Source organism: Pyxicephalus adspersus, chromosome 12, assembly GCF_032062135.1.
Source record: "Pyxicephalus adspersus chromosome 12, UCB_Pads_2.0, whole genome shotgun sequence".
Classification (NCBI taxonomy): Eukaryota; Metazoa; Chordata; class Amphibia; order Anura; family Pyxicephalidae; genus Pyxicephalus; species Pyxicephalus adspersus.
The window spans coordinates 46,297,759-46,317,892 of NC_092869.1; the positions used below are offsets into that span (position 1 = coordinate 46,297,759).

The following is a 20,134-nucleotide window of genomic DNA, read 5'->3' on the forward strand; positions in this document are numbered from 1 at the left end:
CGCCTCTAAAAATTTTGCAAGTGCAGCTATTCATTGTCGTCTGTGTCCCCATGTAATATTTCTGTCTTACAGTGATGGGCGAGACTTCTATTTTATCAGCCTACAATTGTTCTCCATACCTTCTGAAATGCCTGGACTCTGGCTGACCTATGTGTTCTACCTGAATTCTAGCCAACAGCAATGAAAGCATTGACCATTATTTCAGACTTAAGAAGACGAGAAACGACCGTTGCTAGAAAGTTAAAGGTGGAACTGACCTCAAAAAGGTGAAGATATTGGTAGGTGGGCCTAAGCAGTACCCCAGATTGTTTAGATTTTGCAAATATTGGCTTTGATTCTATAGCCTCATTGCTGTATATGGTAATCTGGGGAGATTTGGAGTGATATTTGGTCAGGTTTCTACAGTTCAGCTCATGGTTTACCTTGCTGGAGTGGAAGCCACGCACCTGAGGACTTGCTGTGCAAGAGCTTCCCTGCTCCCCCTTTATGCGTTTTATGGATCTGTGCTACCTCCACTCCTCTTTCAGTTTTTTATTGTTACCCTACCAGTCACCAGGAGGGCAGCTCTGACACATGAGGAAGCAAAACCCTGCTCCTCTAACAAGACAGTGGCCTCCATACCTTTGGAGAAAGGATTAAAAACCTCTGGCCATGTCTTCTTGACCTATAAGTAAATAAAGAACCACAAGCCTTGACTGAACCAGATCATGGGTCCATGGGTATTGCCATTTTAGGTCACGGCAATGAACTTCGGACAAGCATGAGACCCCAGGCTGGTCCAAATAACAAGGGCGCCCTATAAATCAATTCACGCTCTGCCCCCCACATAGAAGTCTGTTTTTTCTCCTTCGTGCCCCGGGCACTTTGTGTATCTGGCACGAAAATAAACCTGGCTTTGGGAATCGAGACATGCCAAGTCCTTCAGTGTGATCAGTTCCTGACGTCTCGCTGCTAATACTGGCTCGGCATTGGAAGCGTCTCACGTTTTCCCGATGCTCTGGATTGTAGGCACTTGCCATTAATATTTCATGTGAAAATAAACCATCTCCCATGTTTCAGAAAAACAGCCGTTTCCTGGCAACGGCAAACAAGAAATTCTCTTCTTGACTCAACAGGGAGAAAAAGCTTTTTCACTCAGTACAAAAAAGTGTTGGAAGCAGGCTTAGGCAGAAAGGGCCCTCCAACCCTCTTTTGATGGTGCATTCCTGCACAGCAGAGCTCCCCTATCTATAGTTCCATTTTATCACTAAGTTTTTTTACTTGGAATGTAGAAGAACTTTTCTACCCTTCAAAATGTTGTGATTGTACCGGCCTGCACCACCCCAACAGTTACAGATGGAAAAACATTGCATCATATAAATAGTTGTAGGGGGCCATGGGCCACCCATTCTGAGCTCATTATGCTTTGCATGGTGCGGGTGCAATAAATGCTTATAGCAGGGAGAGTTTACTGCTTTCCAGTCAGCAGGCTTGGACTTGATGGTAGCCTTCCACAAGCACCATTTGGGCTTTAGGTGCCCATGACCTTGTTTCCTGTTCAGTGGTTGCCCTTCCATGGACTGCATTCGGCAAATACCAACCACTGCATACCAACGACACCCAAGACCCGCCATATTAGACAAGCTCTATCCCATCGTCCAGCCATCACAATCTAACCCTTACTCAGACCTGAACACTTCCATTTGTTCCTGCTTCCAACTTATCTTCAAGAACCAATCTTTCTTTACTGCCCCATTCCCTACTTTCCTTGTCAGCGGCCATTGTAACCACATCCTCATCATAATCCCTCGACCGGTCAGTCCTTTTAATGTTTTTTATGATGGATGTAGATTGACACAAAAGTCAGAAAGGATTATTTCCCAGAACGGTTATAAATAGGCTCCAATTAAAAGGTCAGAACTTCCCTTGATCCCCTCACTAGCAAAAATAATAAATTGGGCCCCAAGCCAAACACACAGAGATCTGAATGATAATAAAATACACAGACATGGAGTATGGAGAAAGATGGATAAAGCTCTGGTCTGGCTGTACGCTACACACATCTCTCCAGGGACGCGCTCATGTAACCGGAGATAATGGATCACTAATATGTGTTCTGTACAATCCAGACATCAGACAGCACATTGCTGACCTCTCCTAAACTGCAGCACGATCAATATGTCAGAATGGAATTGTCCTCTATCCCAGCATGAACACATCCCATACAAAGAGATATCAGCTGCATTGTATGATTTTATTGTTGTATATTTTTCTCTTATGATACATTTACACTATGCAATGTTATATTTCATCACAATGCATTTTAGCTCAGTGGTTAGCACTCTGGCCATTGCAGAGCTGGGTCCCAGGTTTGAATTTTAGCCAGGGCATTATCTGCATGGAGTTTGCAGGTTCTTCCAGTGTTTGCATGGGTTTCCCCGGGTACTCCGGTTTTCTCCCTCATTCCAAAAACATGCAGTTAGGTTAATTGGCTTCCCTCAAACTGACCTTAGACTGTAATAAAGACATATGACTATGGTAGGGACATTGGATTGTGAGCTCCTCTGAGGCACAGCTAGTGACATGATTATGGACTATGCACAGCGCTGCGTAATATGTCGGCGCTATATAAATACTGTATAGTAGTAGTAAAACAATCCATGGTTTGCATTTGACTACAAATGTTCATTTTGCTATCCACTTGTTCAATAATTGATCTGTATGAAAACTGACTCCACCAAAATATAAATAATAGATTGATTAGAGTGAATATTGGAAAAGCATTTCTTTTCATTGGTCATCAATTCTATAATTTTGGTCCTTAGATTGGATCAGTGGGAAGTTCTGGCAGGGGCTGATGTGATCCAGACAGAATTAGGCTCTAACTCCTAATATAAACCTGGAAATATGTCCGGTGTAAGGACGTTTTAGAGGAGGACTAATACGGATTATCCTTTTGCCCCCTGACCTGTATCAGGATACAACCCCATAGATGTAAGTGGGGGGGGGGGGGGGGTTGGGTAGGGGGTTGTCGGCTGCATTGTTGCAGTCAGAAGACAAAATTTTATTTGGAATCGGTGAGGTTGCATTTGTCCAGGTCAGTACACATCTGGGGTAGGTTGGATGGGTTGGGGTCAAAGCGATAACTATATCTTGTGTTTGTGAATAAAATTGATATTAGTAAATTGTCTCTTCTAGGCAAATCTTACAAAATTTTTAATGGCTTTGTTGCAAATTCAAAGAAAATTATTGTAGAACAAAATTCAGCAACAAGTAACATGAAAACATTCCCATGAGGTCACCAATGGAGAGTTTTCTCCCTCCTGGCCCAGCTGCCACCCAACGGCTTCACAAGCCCTGATGTCCTCAGCTCATCGGCCATAAACAAAGCCGGAGCTTTTTTCTGCCTCAAAAGGTTAAAAATACGTCTGAAGGGGCAAGATAAACAATTATGAAAGGAAATTCACATATAACACTTCCTGAGAAAAACCAATTCTTCCTGATTTGGAGGGATAAGCCAACAACACGGGTAAGCAGAAGCAAACACGCTTTACAGACAAGAGGCCATGTTATATCAGAGATGGTGGAACGGTTTAAGTCAAATAGGGATTTTTTTTATTTTTATGTAGAACTAAAATTGTTCTCAGAGTGATAAATTAAACCAACTTACTGAAAGTACCCAACAATTGCACACAGATGCACCGTTCTACATAAACATAAGGAAATCAATTACAAAGTGTTTTATTCACCATTTAGCAAGTTTCAGATATAGAAATAAAACTAGACAAACACATCTAGTGAGATGCAATTAGTGCAGTAAAGCAAGAGATTTGTCCGCGGAGATGCAATCGGTGACAAAAACAGAAAGTTATCCGCAGGGAAACACAACCAGAAACAAAACTGATACCGATACAACAGGTTTGGCTGGTGTTGGCCTTTAAATCAATATTTTGAGGCCAGACTAGTCCGGTGACATGGGTGCACACGCGGTAATTACAGCAAAGTGTCAGCAGTCACAAAGTTGCCTTCGGGTCAGATGTGAATCAGTAAACAGGCGATCTGTAGTCACTGAACATTTATTATGTAACAATTTAACTAGAAGAAAAATAAAACAAAAACATGAGAAATGACAGAACTTACCAGGACGACTTCGATTCCTCTTTTCCTAAAAGAATAGGAAAAACAGGAGAATTAATCATTGTGAAGCAATATTGTGCATGAAGTAACAATTTATGGAAGCGCCAAATACAATATTGAAAGTAGAATTTTAGATATGAAAAAAAGAAACTTGCTAATGGGAAAGTTTTTTTTTATTGCAAAAGAGACTCTGTGTGCCCATAAGGCTTTTTGGGCTCAAAGGACTACATGTAGTTGCAAGGCTATGTGGGCTCCTAAGGCTGAGTACCCGGGGGCCCATAAGACTCAGTGTGCTTGTAAGGCTCTGGGAGCCCATAAGGCTTCCTTTCTGCATGCCCATCAGGCTCCACAGGCCCACAAGATGTTGTGCGGTTGTGTACCTGGGGGCTCATAAGACTCTGTGTGCTTGTAAGGCTCTGTGGGCCCATAAGGCTATGTTTCTGTTGGCCCATGGGATTCTGCATGCTCATGGATTTGCCCAATATCCCCTCACAACCGTTGTGGCTAATACAGACTTTATGGGAAGGTTTTCTACAATAATGGTGGGAATTTGCCCCCATTGGTGAGGTCAGGTGCTGAAGGTGGATGAGAAGGCCTGGCTCATCATTCCAATTTATCTCAAATGTGTTCAGTAGGGGTCAGGGCTTGGTGCAAGAGACTTGACTTCCTCCACGCCAAACTGGTGACCTCATGTCTTTATGGAGGAGGCTTTGTACCCCGGGGCAGTCATGGGGGAACAGAAAAGAGTCTTCACCAAACTGTTACCACAAGGCTGAAGGAGCACCATTGTCTACAATGTCATTCTAAGAAGTGCCAACAGCTGAACATACTTCTAATTCTTTGTCTCCACTGCTGCTCCATTTGGCTGTCAAGAGTAAAGGCCGTGTGTGGTGACCCGGAGCTTACACTTGGTAGAGAACTCCACCTGCCCCATGTAACAACCATGAGTGCCCATGTAGCCAATCACCAAGCCCCAGTGCCATCACATGGGAAGTAAATCACAAGCCATTCATTTTTCTATGGTGCTTTTCTATGTAATGCAGACATTGCTTCTAGTGGGGCCACCATAAATGTGAAAATGTTTCTAGAAACCAATTATTACCCCATCACTACCAACTCACCTTCTGCACATGGAGAAGATAAAACCAGGGTGTCATTACCAGACTGCACATGGAAGACGTCTCTACAGATCTTCTTGTTACAAACACATGTCTTTAGTTTCCACCCTTATCCAGGTGGAAAGGTTCCAGATGGACACAAGGGCTTGGCCATTGACTTCTGACAAAGTCTAAATTTATTAATATCAGCTCTCTGTTATAAATGAGTTGTTATATCTACGAGCTGGTGGGGTGGAAAGGTTCCCCTTAAGCCCAGTAATTCTCAGTGGGATTGGTCTTAGGAAAATCTTGAATAGTAAAACATGACACAATATTTTTTTTGGATAGGAACATCAAAGTTGTTTGAAAATATTCCCAACGTAAACGTTTATTTCTTCCGTCCTAATAATAATTTCTGAGCCGTTTTAACAAATATTTTGATTTTCAGCTATTGCGTAATAAGAACCAAAAAGAAATTTACTCGGCGGGCCGGTTGTGCGTCTGTCAGAAACTTAACACTGATAAGAGGGAAGAAGAAAGTCCATTTCTCTTTGAGTTGAAGAATTCTGGGTAAATATACAAATTCACCGCCACTCCAAGGCTCTGGCTGTGATCTGATCCAGGCTTTACTACGTAGGGGGTACTAATGAGGAACGAGCACCAAGACTGGCAAGTCGGAACGTGAAGAAGTCAGAAAGGGAATGCTGGTCCCAAATCAGACCTGTACTACCTTAGGAGCCAGGATAGGGTGACAGAACAAACCCAAGGCCTGTATTGTTTGAGACCAGGACAAAAATGGCGGCTCCCATAGTTCTCCTTTAAGTGTAAACTGGAATCTGACATCAGAATTGCAGTGCATGTTCTGGCCCCCCAGGGTGATGGATGGGAGAGGGAGGTACAGGGGGCACACAGATTGGTGAGTGATATATGTGGGCATTAATAATGGAATAGTGTTCTCCATTTGGTGACATAATCAGCGGCACAGGCACCGGCAACAGGGCAAGAGACTGGGTCAGCGGGAACAGGCAGCAGGGCCAGAAACTGGGTCAGCGGGCAAAGGCACCAGGGCAAGAGACTGGGTCAGTGGGCACAGACTGCAGGCCAGAGACAGGGTGAGCGGGCAAGGCAAAAGGGTTAGAAACTGGGTCAGCGAGCACAGGAACGAGGGCAAGAGACTGGGTCAGCGGGCACAGACCACAGGCCAGTGACAGGGGTAGCAGGCAGCAGGCACAGACTGCAGGGGCAGCGGGCACAGACTGCAGGCCGGAGACTGGGTCAGCGGGCACAGGCAGCAGGGCAAGAGACTGGGTCAGCGGGCACAGGCCAAGAGACAGGGGCAGTGGCACCGAACAGAACTAGGAACATTTTTAGGGACAGTATGGAACCTTCATTCTGCTAAAAGAGAGCTGTGCCCACCATGTCCCTGGGCATTCGGGATAAACCACAACATTCACAGCCATGGTTTACCAGGGAAATATTTGTCATTCATCTTCATTTTAGGCATGCTGGGAGTCGTAGTTCCCCTGAATCTACAGAGCCGTAGCTACCCGTGTCTGCTCTGTAGTTCTCTATCAGATAGAGAACACATTCGGTCACATTCGAATCCATCAGGGAAGCAGGAAAGTCTACAAAGCAAAACAGGAAGCGCAGCACAAGTGCACAATCAGCATGGCGAAGGCGGCAGGGGAAGGGGGTGGTGTGTGTGAGGGCGCTATGAGTTGGCCTTGCGGTGCAGGTCAGTCGCCATGACAACCAGACAAGGCCTCAGCATGAAATGCTGCTGGCCGATAGAGTGCTCCATAGACGAGTTCACCGGATGGGACAATTAAACAATTAATTTACAAGAAGCGTTCAATTCAGCATTTTGTGTGTGCAGAGAGTCCGGGACATTTTGGGGACACAGAGCCATCCCAACCCACATAAGAAAAGCTGGCGATGATCAGTTTTTAGGTCTGGGGCCCTTTGGTTCATTTTTTCCCCGAGTAGCTAATAGAGAGTTAATAATTATAGATCCACCAACACCATGAGGAAATAAAATCAGAAAACCCACCCTGGATATCCCATTCAGCCATTGCTGCAATGCATGTAGCCAGGCCGCAGGAAATGCAGCACTGAAATGCAGCAAAAACAAAGATTTTATTTTTTAAAAATTGCCAATTGTTGCAGGGTGCAGGGATAATGGCATTACAAGTTTACATTGACTTTAGAGCCAAGGATTTTATTTATTTGGGAGTTAAAGATTGGGATTGGGGTGCAGACATCCACTTGGGGGGGTACTTGGCTAGAAATAGCGGCGATTTTTTCTAAATGACTTTCCCTCTGGCGTTGTCACGTCTGAAGGCGAATTCAGCGCTGAACACATAATAAATTGGCCTTCCGCCCTCTCTTATAAACCCCAAACGAGCTGTCAAGTGAAACCTCCGGCGTGGCTGGGTAAACAGAGTCCCAAATAAAATTCCGAATCGCTGTTCCTCGCAAGTGATCCGCGCCCAAAAAAATCCCTGGCCTGGATCCAGATAGACAAAATTGCAGCACTTGGAAAGAATTCCCATCAACCCGCAGCCTAAAAGCGGCACGAGAGGTCTCTGCGCTGCATCAAACATTACCTCCCATGGCCCTTGGAGGACGGATAATTCACTTCTCAAGAGCCGATGGTTATCTCTCGCTAGCGTGAAGATCCTCCAGTGCAACCATGGCATTCCGAGTGGCAGGGAAAAAAGGATTTTAAAGTGGGCCTGTCATGTTCACATAAACTCACATCTGTGTGTATAAACATGGGATAAGGACCCCCATGGTCCTCCGCCCCCAGAAAGGATTGACAGCAATGACTATTATTAGATCACAGAGCAGCGTGCAACAGACAGAACGTGGACCCATGCAAATCTGCATACAACATGGGCATATTAGGATCACCTACGTAATAATGTTAGCACAAACACACAGTGGTCTCTCTGAAGAGGTCTGACATGTCCCTGGGGATTTATAGTTACAGCTTTGCTTGGAGAGGCATAATGGCTATTTCTGTATTGAGCCCCAATTAAAAGAACCTGATCCAGAAATTTCTGATGGTGGCTATGACTCAGTAGGAGGAATGAGCTTTCCCTAGTGGCAGAGCTATAGGGCTGTGTTAGTAGGGGTTGTACAGAGCCTCTGCAGAGAGACCACTGCTTCTACCCACAAGGGTCCTTCTCTGCAGCACGCTAGCAGGGGGCTGGCTTTTTTACTTTTCAAATGTTTTATTACGCTTTATACACATATTAAATTTCTAATGCCGATGACCCCCTCAATTAATGCTATACAAAAAAAAGCCCTGGCACTTCAAAGCATTAATTTGCTTTAACCAGGTGCTGCATCGGTGACAACCTAAGCAATGGTGACACACATGAAGTTATATGAATGGCGTGCATACAGGTGACAACTTCCATACATGACGGCACATGAAGCTGGGTTATGGCTTTACTTGAATAGAATTTGCATGGCAGACTGTTGTCCATTAGGCAGAAATGAATGGTAATAAAAAAGCTTTGTCAGTCTTTGTGTAGGAAAAATATTGTCATCGTAAACCACCCAACAACACACAGAACATGCAAAGCCTGCGAACAATCTCATCTTCAGTCCTGAAACCAGAGGAGGCAGGGATGGACATGCCAGGAAGAGGGTGAGAGGAGGCCAGAATAGACATGGTGGTGGTGGTGGTTGGGGGGGAGGGGGCCAGAACAGACATGGCGGCAAGGGGGTGAGAGGAGTTTGGAATGGCGGCAAGGAGGTGGGAGAAGACCAGAATAAACATGGCGGCGAGGGGGTCAGAGGAGGTCGGAATAGACATGGTGGCAGGAGGGTGAGAAGAAGCCAGAATGGACATGGCGGCAAGGAGGTGAGAGCAGGCCGGAATGGATATGGCGGTAAGGGGGTTAGAGATGGTCGGAATGGAAATGGCGGTAGGGGGGTTAGAGGAGGTCGGAATCGACATGGCGGTAAGGGGGTTAGAGGAGGTCGGAATGGACATGGCGGCGAGGGGAGTCAAAGGAGGTCAGAATGGACATGACAGCAAGGGGGTGAGAGGAGGCTGGAATGGACATGGTGGCAAGGGGGTGAGAGGGGGCTAGAATAGACATGACGGCAAAGGGGTGAAGAGGAAGCCGGGATTGACATGATGAGGAGGAGGCCATGATAGAGACGGCAACGGGAGCAGAAGGGGCCGGGATAAAGATGGCGGCAAGGTCAAAGGTGGCTGGGATGGAGAGATCCATCATTTTGGATTCGGAACATGTTCCAATAGTGTATTTGCCCACCGGCTGACATGGTGCCTACAATCCGGCTCCTCGTTTCCCAACAACAAAGCACTAGGCTGAATTCTTTCACCTCGGCCCCTCTGCTGCTTTACAGCACAATAATTGCTCTGAGCTGGGATCATTTTGATCTTTGTGTTACAGACTGCTATTAGAAAAGGAGGAACGTGACCCGGGAGAGAGACGAGCTCCCTATGGGGACATTTTTAATTGGACGAGCAATTATCTGGCCAACATTAATGGAGAGTGTGGGGAGTACAATTCCCAGACTATATATACAGAACACGGAGATATAATCCGCTTATCTTGTGACTTATTCCAGGACTTCCCGCTGGGAACGCCAGACCTGCCCTACATCACCGCATGCGGACACTTCCACGGGTCACCTGCACCTTAGTACAATGCAAAACCTGGTCAATCTTCCATGATGAGCCCCTCTGGGGGGATCCAAATCCCCTTATAACATGGCTTTGTTATCTGCTCATCCTGCCAGGATCTGGGAATCTTCTATCTTTATGAAATAGAGAAGTGTATACAATGAATACTATTATTACCGATTATAAACCAATACAGGAAACAGAGGGGTAACTCAGAATAAATCTATCAGTGATTCAATTTATCAGAATTACCCATCATTGATGTAATATTGATCCAGCTCATCAGAATTTATCCATTATAAAATATCATTTATGTATCATTGAGCCTGCTAATAGGAATTATTCCAATGTTCAGGATCAGAATGACCTACCTCTAAAATTTCATATTTATAATTGATCCAGCCAATCAGAATTACCCATCAGTGATATATTGTTGGTTCAGATGATCAGAATTAATCTATAATTGAGTTATTACTCTCACACTGATCAAGTGCATAAAAATAAATTTATTATCTTTTTATCATTGATTCAGCTCATCGGGGTAACCCTATCATTATATACGGTATATTGGTGCAGCTGATCAAAACTAATTGATTGGTAATTCATCCTTGATCAACCTTATCAGAATTTATTGACTGATCTAATATAAAAATCTATGGTTGATCCAGTTTATTAGAATGAACCTCTAATTGATCTATCATTGGTCCAGCTCATCAGAATTGCCCTATCACTTATATATTATTGATGCAGCTGATCAGAATGAATCTATCATTGATCCAGTTTATCAGAATTGACTTATTTTATCAGACTAATCACTGATCTAATATTGATACCATTACTCAGAATAAATATATTAATAATCTTTGATTGATCGAGGGCTCCAGAATTGACCATTTATTGTTCTAATATTGATGAAGCTGATACAAATGAATATATTGTTTATCTATCACTGACCCGTGTATTAAAATGAACCTATAGTTGATCTATCATTGATATATTATTGATGCAGATGATTAGAATTGATCTATTTTTATTCTAACATTGATCAACTATTGATCGAATGCACCAGAATAAATCTATGAATGTTCTATGATTGATTCAGCTCATCAGAATTTTCCTTTGATATTTTATTGATGCAGCTGATCAGAATTACTATATTGTTAATTCATCCATGATTCCACTTATCAGAATTAAATATTGATTGTTCCAATATTGATCAAGCTCATACAAATAATCTATTGTTATTCTATTACTGATACAGTTTATTAGAATGAATCTAAAGTTGATTTATCATTGATCCAGCTGATCAGAATGAACCTATCATTGATATATTTATACAGCTCATCAGAATTTACCTATAACTGAACCATTTGATCAGAATCAAATCGATTATTGATCTATTATTGATCCAGCTGATCAGAATTACCCATCACTGATATATATGATCAGAATCAACTGAATATTGATCTATTATTGATCCAGCTGATCAGAATTACCCATCACTGATATATTTTTTTACTGCTAATCAGAATTAATCTATTATTAATTTATCCAATGTATTAGAATGAACCTGGTATTGATTTATCATTGATGCAGCTCATCAGAATAAACCTATAACTGATACACTTGATCAGAATCAACCAATCATTGACCTATCATTGATCCAGCTCATCGGAATGAATCTATTATTGATCCACCATCAGTAATGGGAGAAATAAAGGTTGAAGTCATGAAGTCATTAAATTACATCGTCACCGTGCTTTGAGTATCATTCGTCATCCTTGAGCCGCTTTAAGTAAATGAGTAAATGAGACCGGTGTCATAAAATATTAATTGCAGAGTGCTACGGCTTTTGGTATTGTCTTAGTTCGTCATTCAAATTTGAGTTTCGGCGATCCCCCTTCTAACCCTAATGCCCTAAGCAGTGGCCCCTAGGGGCATTAAATTATATACAGTGCAATTATCTATTATCCCCCCCCCCCTTCACTTATTTGTACCCAGATCCAGTGGTCACGGTCTGCTGTTTGTTTGGATTTAGCCCTGATCCTGCTGCACCTGCACTCCACAGTCTTCCTAAGGGTTCCTAACCAGATCCATATCCACATAATGCTCCCTTTTTTCCCCACTATGTTGTTTTTATTGCATGACATCACTTTTATGACTCCTTATGACATCAACAAGCTTGAAAAAATCTTTGCTGGTAACATAGACATGCCCCCAGAACTACATTTCCCATGAGCCCTTTTTATGCACAAAGAGGGGAGGGTAGAGAGGTCAGGGGTGGGTGGAGTTCTGTAGTCCAACAGGCAGTGACAACACTAGATAGGCTTTTTGTGCAGCAGAGGTACTGTGTTGTCAGTCCAAAAAAAAGTTAGAAGCTCACTTGATTTTCTATTAGATCAAGGCAGAGATGGAGCTCTTTTTGAACAATATACGAGAAGCCGGTGAGGTGACCCCACCCAATCACAAAACAATCACTTTTGGATGGACGGTCCCTTTAAGTGTGACACCACAAGCCCGGCACCTTCCTCCTCAGGGTAATCGGTAGCGTCAGCTGCACCTTAATAATCGGGCCAAACCATGAAAATGTACAGATTATATCATCATCACAGAAAAGATTTGCTTGACAGGATTATCGGATCATCTTCACCACAATAGCTGCACACAATCTTTTGTCGTCTCTGCACCTTGCGCTGCCTCCCCGGGGGCCGGGCGTCTCCTCAGAGGGTGCATCCAACCGACGGATCTTATAGAAAAATCTCATCCAATGCACACCGAGTGAAAAGCTTGCAAATATTTCCTCAACAAATATTTCCTCCTTACCTGTAGCAACCATGCTTCACCTTTCACCAGTTCATGGTGCAGCAGAGGGCTGGCTGCTTAAGGGGTGTGCAGAGGGTTATATGGGGGTCAATGGGATATTACAATTATCAGCTCAAAATAAATCAGATTGGTCTGATATACAACAATCACCATCCTGCAATTTCCAATAATGTTAAAGACTCACAATGCTCCTTGTAGCCAGACACAATGGGCCTGATTTATTAAAGCTCTCCAAAGCTGGAGAAAATGCATTTTAACAGAGAAGCTGGGTGATCCAGCAAACCTGAAATGGATCTGGTCTATGATTGAAAACATTTGCTAATAAATAGCAAATGACTTAAGAAATTCCAGGTTTGCTGAAATGGATTAAATCACGCCGTCAGGTGTCCAGATGAACATCCTCCGGTCTTTTCCCCATGCTAAATATCAGACGTGTGACTACAAATAGATCTGATGTTTCTCAGTACGGGAAAGATGAATCACATTCTGCCATGACTCACCGATCCCACCGACCCACCAATACTCCGGCTAAACAGAACACAAACACACCGCGCCATCTGCAACATTCCAATCACCGGGATCTGCCAACGACCAGCCAATCCACAGCCGGTTTATTATCTTTACTGCAGACAATCCCAGGCCAGGCATTCAATCTATAAAATGAATATGAGGAATGGGTACAATGTGATACATGAATAGATGCAGCTATGTGATTGGACGGCTGATCATATCACAATGGATATAACATTTAGCAATGAATGTTTCTCATTGGCTCCTATAGGTCTGGTAAATATCCCATTAAAAGTACAAAAAAAAAAATTATTATTAAATCATTATTGCCAATGACAGCAGAATGAACGCTGCACTACCAGCACTGTTCAGTTCTATGGAGGCAGGGGGCTGCGACTCCCTGCTGTGTCCTCCCCATATTAGAGAGCAGCTGTCATTAGTAGCCTCTCTCTCATTGAAATTTTAAGTCCACTATACTAACACCACATCACCAATGTTGCCTCTATGGAAGCATGCAGGGCTTTATCTTGCGCTGCAGAACATCAGTTGTGGAGATGCAGCGAGTATCTCAACCAAAGATATTGCGCAGATCTGACACCACTCGGTCCTCTAATGCTTTGTACGATCAGAGCTCAACAAGACATCGCTGCATAGGGTATTTCTTGCAGAACAACAGGCACTTTTCTGTATTTGCAGGGCTGTACTGCACTTTTTGTAGGTGCCCTCCAGAGGCCAGGGTTACATTGATGGCGTCGGTGACCATTCAGAATTCATTCAAGGTTCAGCTGACCTGCTTTATGTAAACCAGAATAAAGCAAATAATAGCCGGTCACAGCACAGCCCCCTGCATGGTGTGACCCGACCCCTGCAATGGACACTTCCCTGGGCAGCTGCAATCTATTTATTATGCACTGATTGCAGGTATTACCCCCACACCCCCCCGGGGAAACAATTTTTATCACAGCGGCCCTTTAATCTATTCTATACCAGCCGAGCACCCGAACAGGTAAAAGTTTTGGAATTGTTGGGTTTTTATCTTTCTGTGTGTTCAGAACAATAAATGACGGCCCTGCAGCTACGGATAATGAGCACAATACGCCCACGTCATGGCGGGAGACGGATCACACATTAACCTGTGATACGTGTGCTTTGCACAGCTCTGATTTCTAGGTGTGTGCCGGACACATTCTTATCATTGGCAGCAATTACGAATCAGGAAATTCAGATACTACGGGAAGGGATTGGGAAAATGTGTGCAGTGGCTGTACCAGTCCCAGAGGTGGAAGGGGGGCGGGCTGGCCAGCCAGGCTGGGATTTGTAGTTCTTACATAAATAAGAATAAAATATGGTTAGGCATTTAGATTTGTGAACAACTGATCATTGCATTCCAAAATCACGGCCATCATGGAACAGGAAGTGGAGTACTCAGCACATTTATTTCCATCATGGCCGTGGACAATCCTTTTAAAAATTGGTGATCACTTCAAAAGTGCTGATCAGGGTGTTGAATGGAACAAATGTGATTTTTATTCTGTCCTGTGGCATTTGTATTATCAAAGTGTAGATCTGTAAAGTCCTAAACATGTGGATCACTAACTTTATAAATAGTGCCAATCCAACAGTGCTAATATTTTACCCAACAAAACAACACTGGCACCTTTATGGGAATCTGAGGGATCACCGCTTCATAAATCAGCCCAAGCCCATGAAACTGGCAAAACTCCGGGCAGACTTTGGACTATTTACTGATCCCCAGTCAGGGAAGGGGGCGCCCCGTCTGACTCATTTTATCAGTGAAACACAAAGCCTCCTTTAGTTTTGTAGAAACACAAAATAAATGTAGGTGTCTAGGGCCTAAAAATCCCGGTGATGATTGGTATTTCCAAAGTGTGTTGTCGCTGTTACAGGAAGCGGGGGGAGGTGTCCCTTATGGGGACACAAGAAATACAAATTCAGCAGCAGTTCTTATTTCATTCAAAAACAAAGGGCAGGATATTCACTTTGATGAATCCTTTATTGCTCCTGACCCTCGTAGGAAAATTGCTCAGGTCCACAGGGGGGGTAGTGGGGTTCATATGGCTGGGTAATGTCAGCAGAATCACTGGAATTCACCACTGTCAAGCAACCCTCAACTGCCCCAAAACCCTGGAGTGGACAGAACTGGTGCAAAATCTCTCCACTGGTGACACGATTAGAAATAATTGGATTGTTGCCCCAGGGAGGGGTATTAATATTATTCCCAATGCCCTTGATTTCTTGCCCAGGTATATTAGGGACTTATGTTGATGCAGCATCATTCTCCAACATTATATCCAAAATAAAATTGGTTTTCCCCAGAGTTGACCTTTACTAAAACCTTCATTCTGTCCATGTGACCCTCTCACCTCCCCCCCAGCATTGTTGTACCCCTGGAGCGATACCCCTGCTTGTGTCAGTTGCACACAACAACCCTCACTGCAGCGGAGCATTGTGGGGGCTTCATGCCAGATTTAAACACTTCTAACAAAGGCAGTCTGGCCTCGGACTGATCACATGAGAAAGTGCAGAATTTTACTGACAGCTGGAATTTTCCTGTAGAATTGGAAAAGCGTTGCAGAACAGGAATAGAAAATGAAGAGTTACCCAGATTATTTAATTTCAAAGTCTGTTGTTAGAATCTTTTACCCTGGGTACCCCGACAGTGAGACCTCCCTGTTCCAGATTGGGCACAGCAGGTGTAGAGAGGTGGGCACAGGGATAGGGAGGGCCCGTAGAGAGGGGTACTCAGCACAGGGACAGTGGGAACCCCTCATGATTAGCACAGCAGGCACGGCAGTGCATCGATGGTGGGAGCCCCTTATATTAGGTACAGCAGGTATACAGGTCGGGGTACTCAGTGCAGGGATAGGGGGAGCCCATTTTAAAGGGCACAACAGATATAGAGACCGGGTACTCAGCCCTGGGACAATAGTGAGAATCCTTTATGATTGGCACAGCAGGCACGGTAGTGCATTGATGGTGGGAGCCCCTTATATTAGGTACAACAGGTGTAAAGACCCAGAAACCCCTCATAATTGGCAAGGCTGGTGTACAGGCCCAGGTACTCAGCACAGGGATAGGGGGAGCCCATTATAATGTGAACAGCAGGTGTACAGGCCCAAGTTTTCGGCACAGGGATACCCTGGGTACCCCTACAGTGAGATCTCCCTGTTCCAGATTTACAAATTGGGCACAGCAGGTGTAAAGAGGTGGGCACAGGGATAGGGAGGGCCGCTTTTAATGGGCACTGCAGGTGTAGAAACTCAGATACTCAGCACAGGGACAGTGGGAACCCCTCATGATTGGCACAGCAGGCATGGCAGTGCATTGGTGGTGGCAGCCTCTTATATTAAGTACAGCAGGTGTACTAATACAGAATATTACAGTACAGAATATTAGGTACAGCAGGTGTACAGCCCAGGTACTCAGTGCGGGGATCTAACCAATAGAATCCCCAAGGCATAGAAGGGACTGTTGGGCCATTTTCCCCTTTAACATCCAATAACTGGCTCTTTAGGAATTATTGTAACGATGATTGCACATTTATTAACACTATCCCAGGCCTCTGGCACAACCAAGGTGTTCCACTTCTACCTACCTGCACAGGTCAGCGAAGGCTTGGAAGTTGAGTTTTTTGATCTTCTTCTCACTCATCCAATACCCAACCCGCTTCCCTTTCAGGAACGTCTGCATTTTTCACACGTGTCAGCACAGGTCAGCGCGGGTCAATCTAAAACGCCTTCAGCCCACACGGTTCACCTGAGGAAAGAGGAAGCCAAATTAGAAACGCTTCAACTAACACGAGACGCAAAGTACAAACTCTAATGAAGGGTTAAAAGGAAAAAAAGACACCATTTACAAAAGGCGAGGGGGCGTAATTGTACTCAGACATAAATTATTCAGCTGTTTTACTCAATGATTCAGTGTCAGGAAGAGGAAGGCACAGACGACACCAAGCAGCCACGGAGCTAAATTACCACAGAAAATAAAAGGGGATTTGGGAGGTTTTGGAGCTTCTGATATAATAATCTTGATCCACGTCATTGGAGGATGGGCCGTTTCATTCAGTATTCACTCATTCTGCTGACTAAACATGAATTTATGGCACTTCCTGGTAGAAAGTGACAACCCACTATCCTGGTCTTCCAATGGTGCCCTGCGTTGTCATTCAATCTTCGGATGACCAACACACAAGGCTCTGACATTGTCTGCTGTTGTCACCATCAAGAAACCAACCCTGAGCAATGCCATGCAGGTTAGCACTCTTGCCCTTGCTAGGTCCCAGACTGGAATCTCAACAAGGACACTATCTGCATGGAGTGCTATCTGAACAGGTTCTCCCCGTGTTTGTGTGGGTTTCCTCCGGGTACTTCCTCCCACATTCCAAAAACATGCAGTAAGGTTAATTGGCTTCCCCCCAAAATTGACCTCAGACTGTAATAAAGACATATGACTATGGTAGGGACATTAGATTGTGAGCTCCTTTGAGGGACAGCTAGTCACATGACTATGGACTTGTACAGCGCTGCATAATGTCAGCGCTATATAAATACTGTGTAATAATAATAACATATTCAAAAATAAATCATTTAGGGTGCAGCAAGTTAAAATATCCTCTCATTCTGCTGACTAACTACAAGTCTCAGCATGTGTGCCAGGAGCATGGAGGAATTTTCAGTTTTTATTTCACCCTGAGGGGATAAAGTTTTATCTTGCTGGTCATGTGAGCCTTGCTGATGACATGTTATAACAGCACGCCTCAAATATCTTGCTGACGCGGCTTGTCCTTATTGTATCGCAGCTGAGCCACTGCCCATCCGATGGGTGGAAGGAGTGACAAGCCCTGGAGGTAGGCACTGGGGTTACAAATTGGAGGCTCCTGCATGCAGCATCAATGTAGGCAAGAAAAGTACTCACCCCTACAGAAAACAGACACAGAGGGACTTTAACTGAACACTTATCAAGTGGCCCCATAGTTAGAGTGGATGCAACAGATCGGGGTATTTGTGACCCCGACATCTATAACTAGAAGTTTATAAACACCTGACCAACACAACTATAGGAGCTTGTTGGACAGCCCACTAAAAAACCAAGGTCATTTATATGGAGTGGCCTCCTGGATCACCCTGTGTCTGTATCTGTGGGAATTTGCCCCCATTTGTGAGGTTGGGTTTTGTTGGTAGATGGGAAGACGTTGTTAACCATTCCAATTTACTCCAAAGGTGTTCAGTAGGGTTGAGGTCAGGGCTCTGTGCAGGACATTGAGTTCCTACACAGCAAACTGGTCAAACCATAGAATTGGCTTTGTGATCAGGGGTTCTGTCCTATTCCAAAACCATGGCCAGTTAATATTGAGTTGCCGGCTATAACAACTTTCACTCCTCTAGAAAGACTTCCTGGAAGAATTTGGAGGCTTTCTGTGATAATCTGTTTCTGACCTCAACAAAAAAGGGGACTAATTCTGATGCAACAGATTGGGGTATTTGTGACCCCGTATCCCGAATAAGATAATTGTGGACAGCTGACCACCACAACTATATGAGCTTGGTGGATGGCCCTCTTCAAAACCAGGGCCATTCATATAGAGTTCCTGGAACACCGTCTACTCTTTTAGGGTATCTATGGGAACTTGGCCCCATTGGTGAGGTTGGGTACTAATGATGGGGATTTGCCCCCATTGGTGAGGTCAGGTACTGATGTTGGATGAGAAGTCCTGGCTCACCATTCCAATTCATCCCAAAGGTGTTCAGTAGGATGAGGTCAGGGCTCTGTGAAGGACACTCGAGTTCCTCCACGCCAAACTGGTGACCCCATGTCTTTATGGAGAGGGCTTTGTATTCCGGGGCACAGTCATGGGGAACACCAAACTTACCCCTCCTCCAGGACACCCAAACTCCATCATTTGGAGGGAGGGTCACATAGTTTTACTCATATGATACATCTCATAGGAAGGCGTGTTCCCATTCTATCACACACATGATAAAAATAACTTTCCGAGTACAAAATTCCACAAGAACACTTTTCTAACTCCAATCTGTAATTCTCCGAATCAAAAACGTATTTTCCATCTGTACGATAACACGTTAACGCAGCATAAATCAGCCTGCTAATCCCTGTGACTGCTCCAGCTTAGCATTGCCGTGCTGTGTGACAGAGTCGATAAATCTCCCCATACTATACACACATATTATATACATTCTATATCCCAACACGGAAACATGGAGGAAGACTTGAAATCATGTTCAGGTCCCAGGGAAGCGCCCGGTGAACATTAGTAAAGTGAACGCATATGGTACATTCAAAGTGAGGAATGTGGCGAGTTCTGTGCATTTTAGAGACACGGAGATCCTCTACATCGCAAAATGAATTTTTAGTAATAATGAACAAATGATAATAATAAATATAGGACAATATTATAGGATAATAATAAAGGACAAAAAAAGAAACAGTGACAGTGGGAATTGTAGTTTCCTTGCACTGGAGGTCAATGGAGAAATCCCTCTACATATCAGTGGTCAGTGGAGAAAGTCCCCTTATATTGGTGGTCAGTAGAGTTGGGACTTCCACATTGGGGGTCAAAAATGCAGTGCTGACTTGCCTGTGATCAGTGAAGGACCCGGTTACATTTCTGGTCAGTATGGGGTCCTATTATATTGGTGCTTCGTGAATTGCTCAGGTGGACAGAGAAGGGCCCAGTAATGTAAGCAGTTAATATAGTGCCCGCGGTCAGCGGACAAGGGTTCCCCTACGTTGGCGGTCAGCAGACAAGGGTTCCCCCATGTTGGCGGTCAGCGGACAAGGGTTCCCCCACGTTGGCGGTCAGCGGACAAGGGTTCCCCTACGTTGGCGGTCAGCGGACAAGGGTTCCCCTACGTTGGCGGTCAGCGGACAAGGGTTCCCCTAC

The 20,134-nt window shown here is 44.3% G+C and overlaps 1 protein-coding gene across 1 annotated transcript in view; it reads right to left on the reverse strand.

Moving 5' to 3' along the window:
- The window catches only part of ITPK1 (inositol-tetrakisphosphate 1-kinase), a 56,445-nt gene that overhangs the window by 33,080 nt on the left and 3,231 nt on the right, over positions 1–20,134 (reverse strand). Inside the window, exons 2-3 of the mRNA XM_072428935.1 lie at positions 16,829–16,989; positions 4,120–4,144 (exon numbers count right to left, since the gene is read on the reverse strand). Coding sequence (XP_072285036.1) covers positions 4,120–4,144; positions 16,829–16,923 — 120 coding nt within the window. The 5' untranslated portion in view covers positions 16,924–16,989. The remainder of the gene's footprint in view (positions 1–4,119; positions 4,145–16,828; positions 16,990–20,134) is intronic.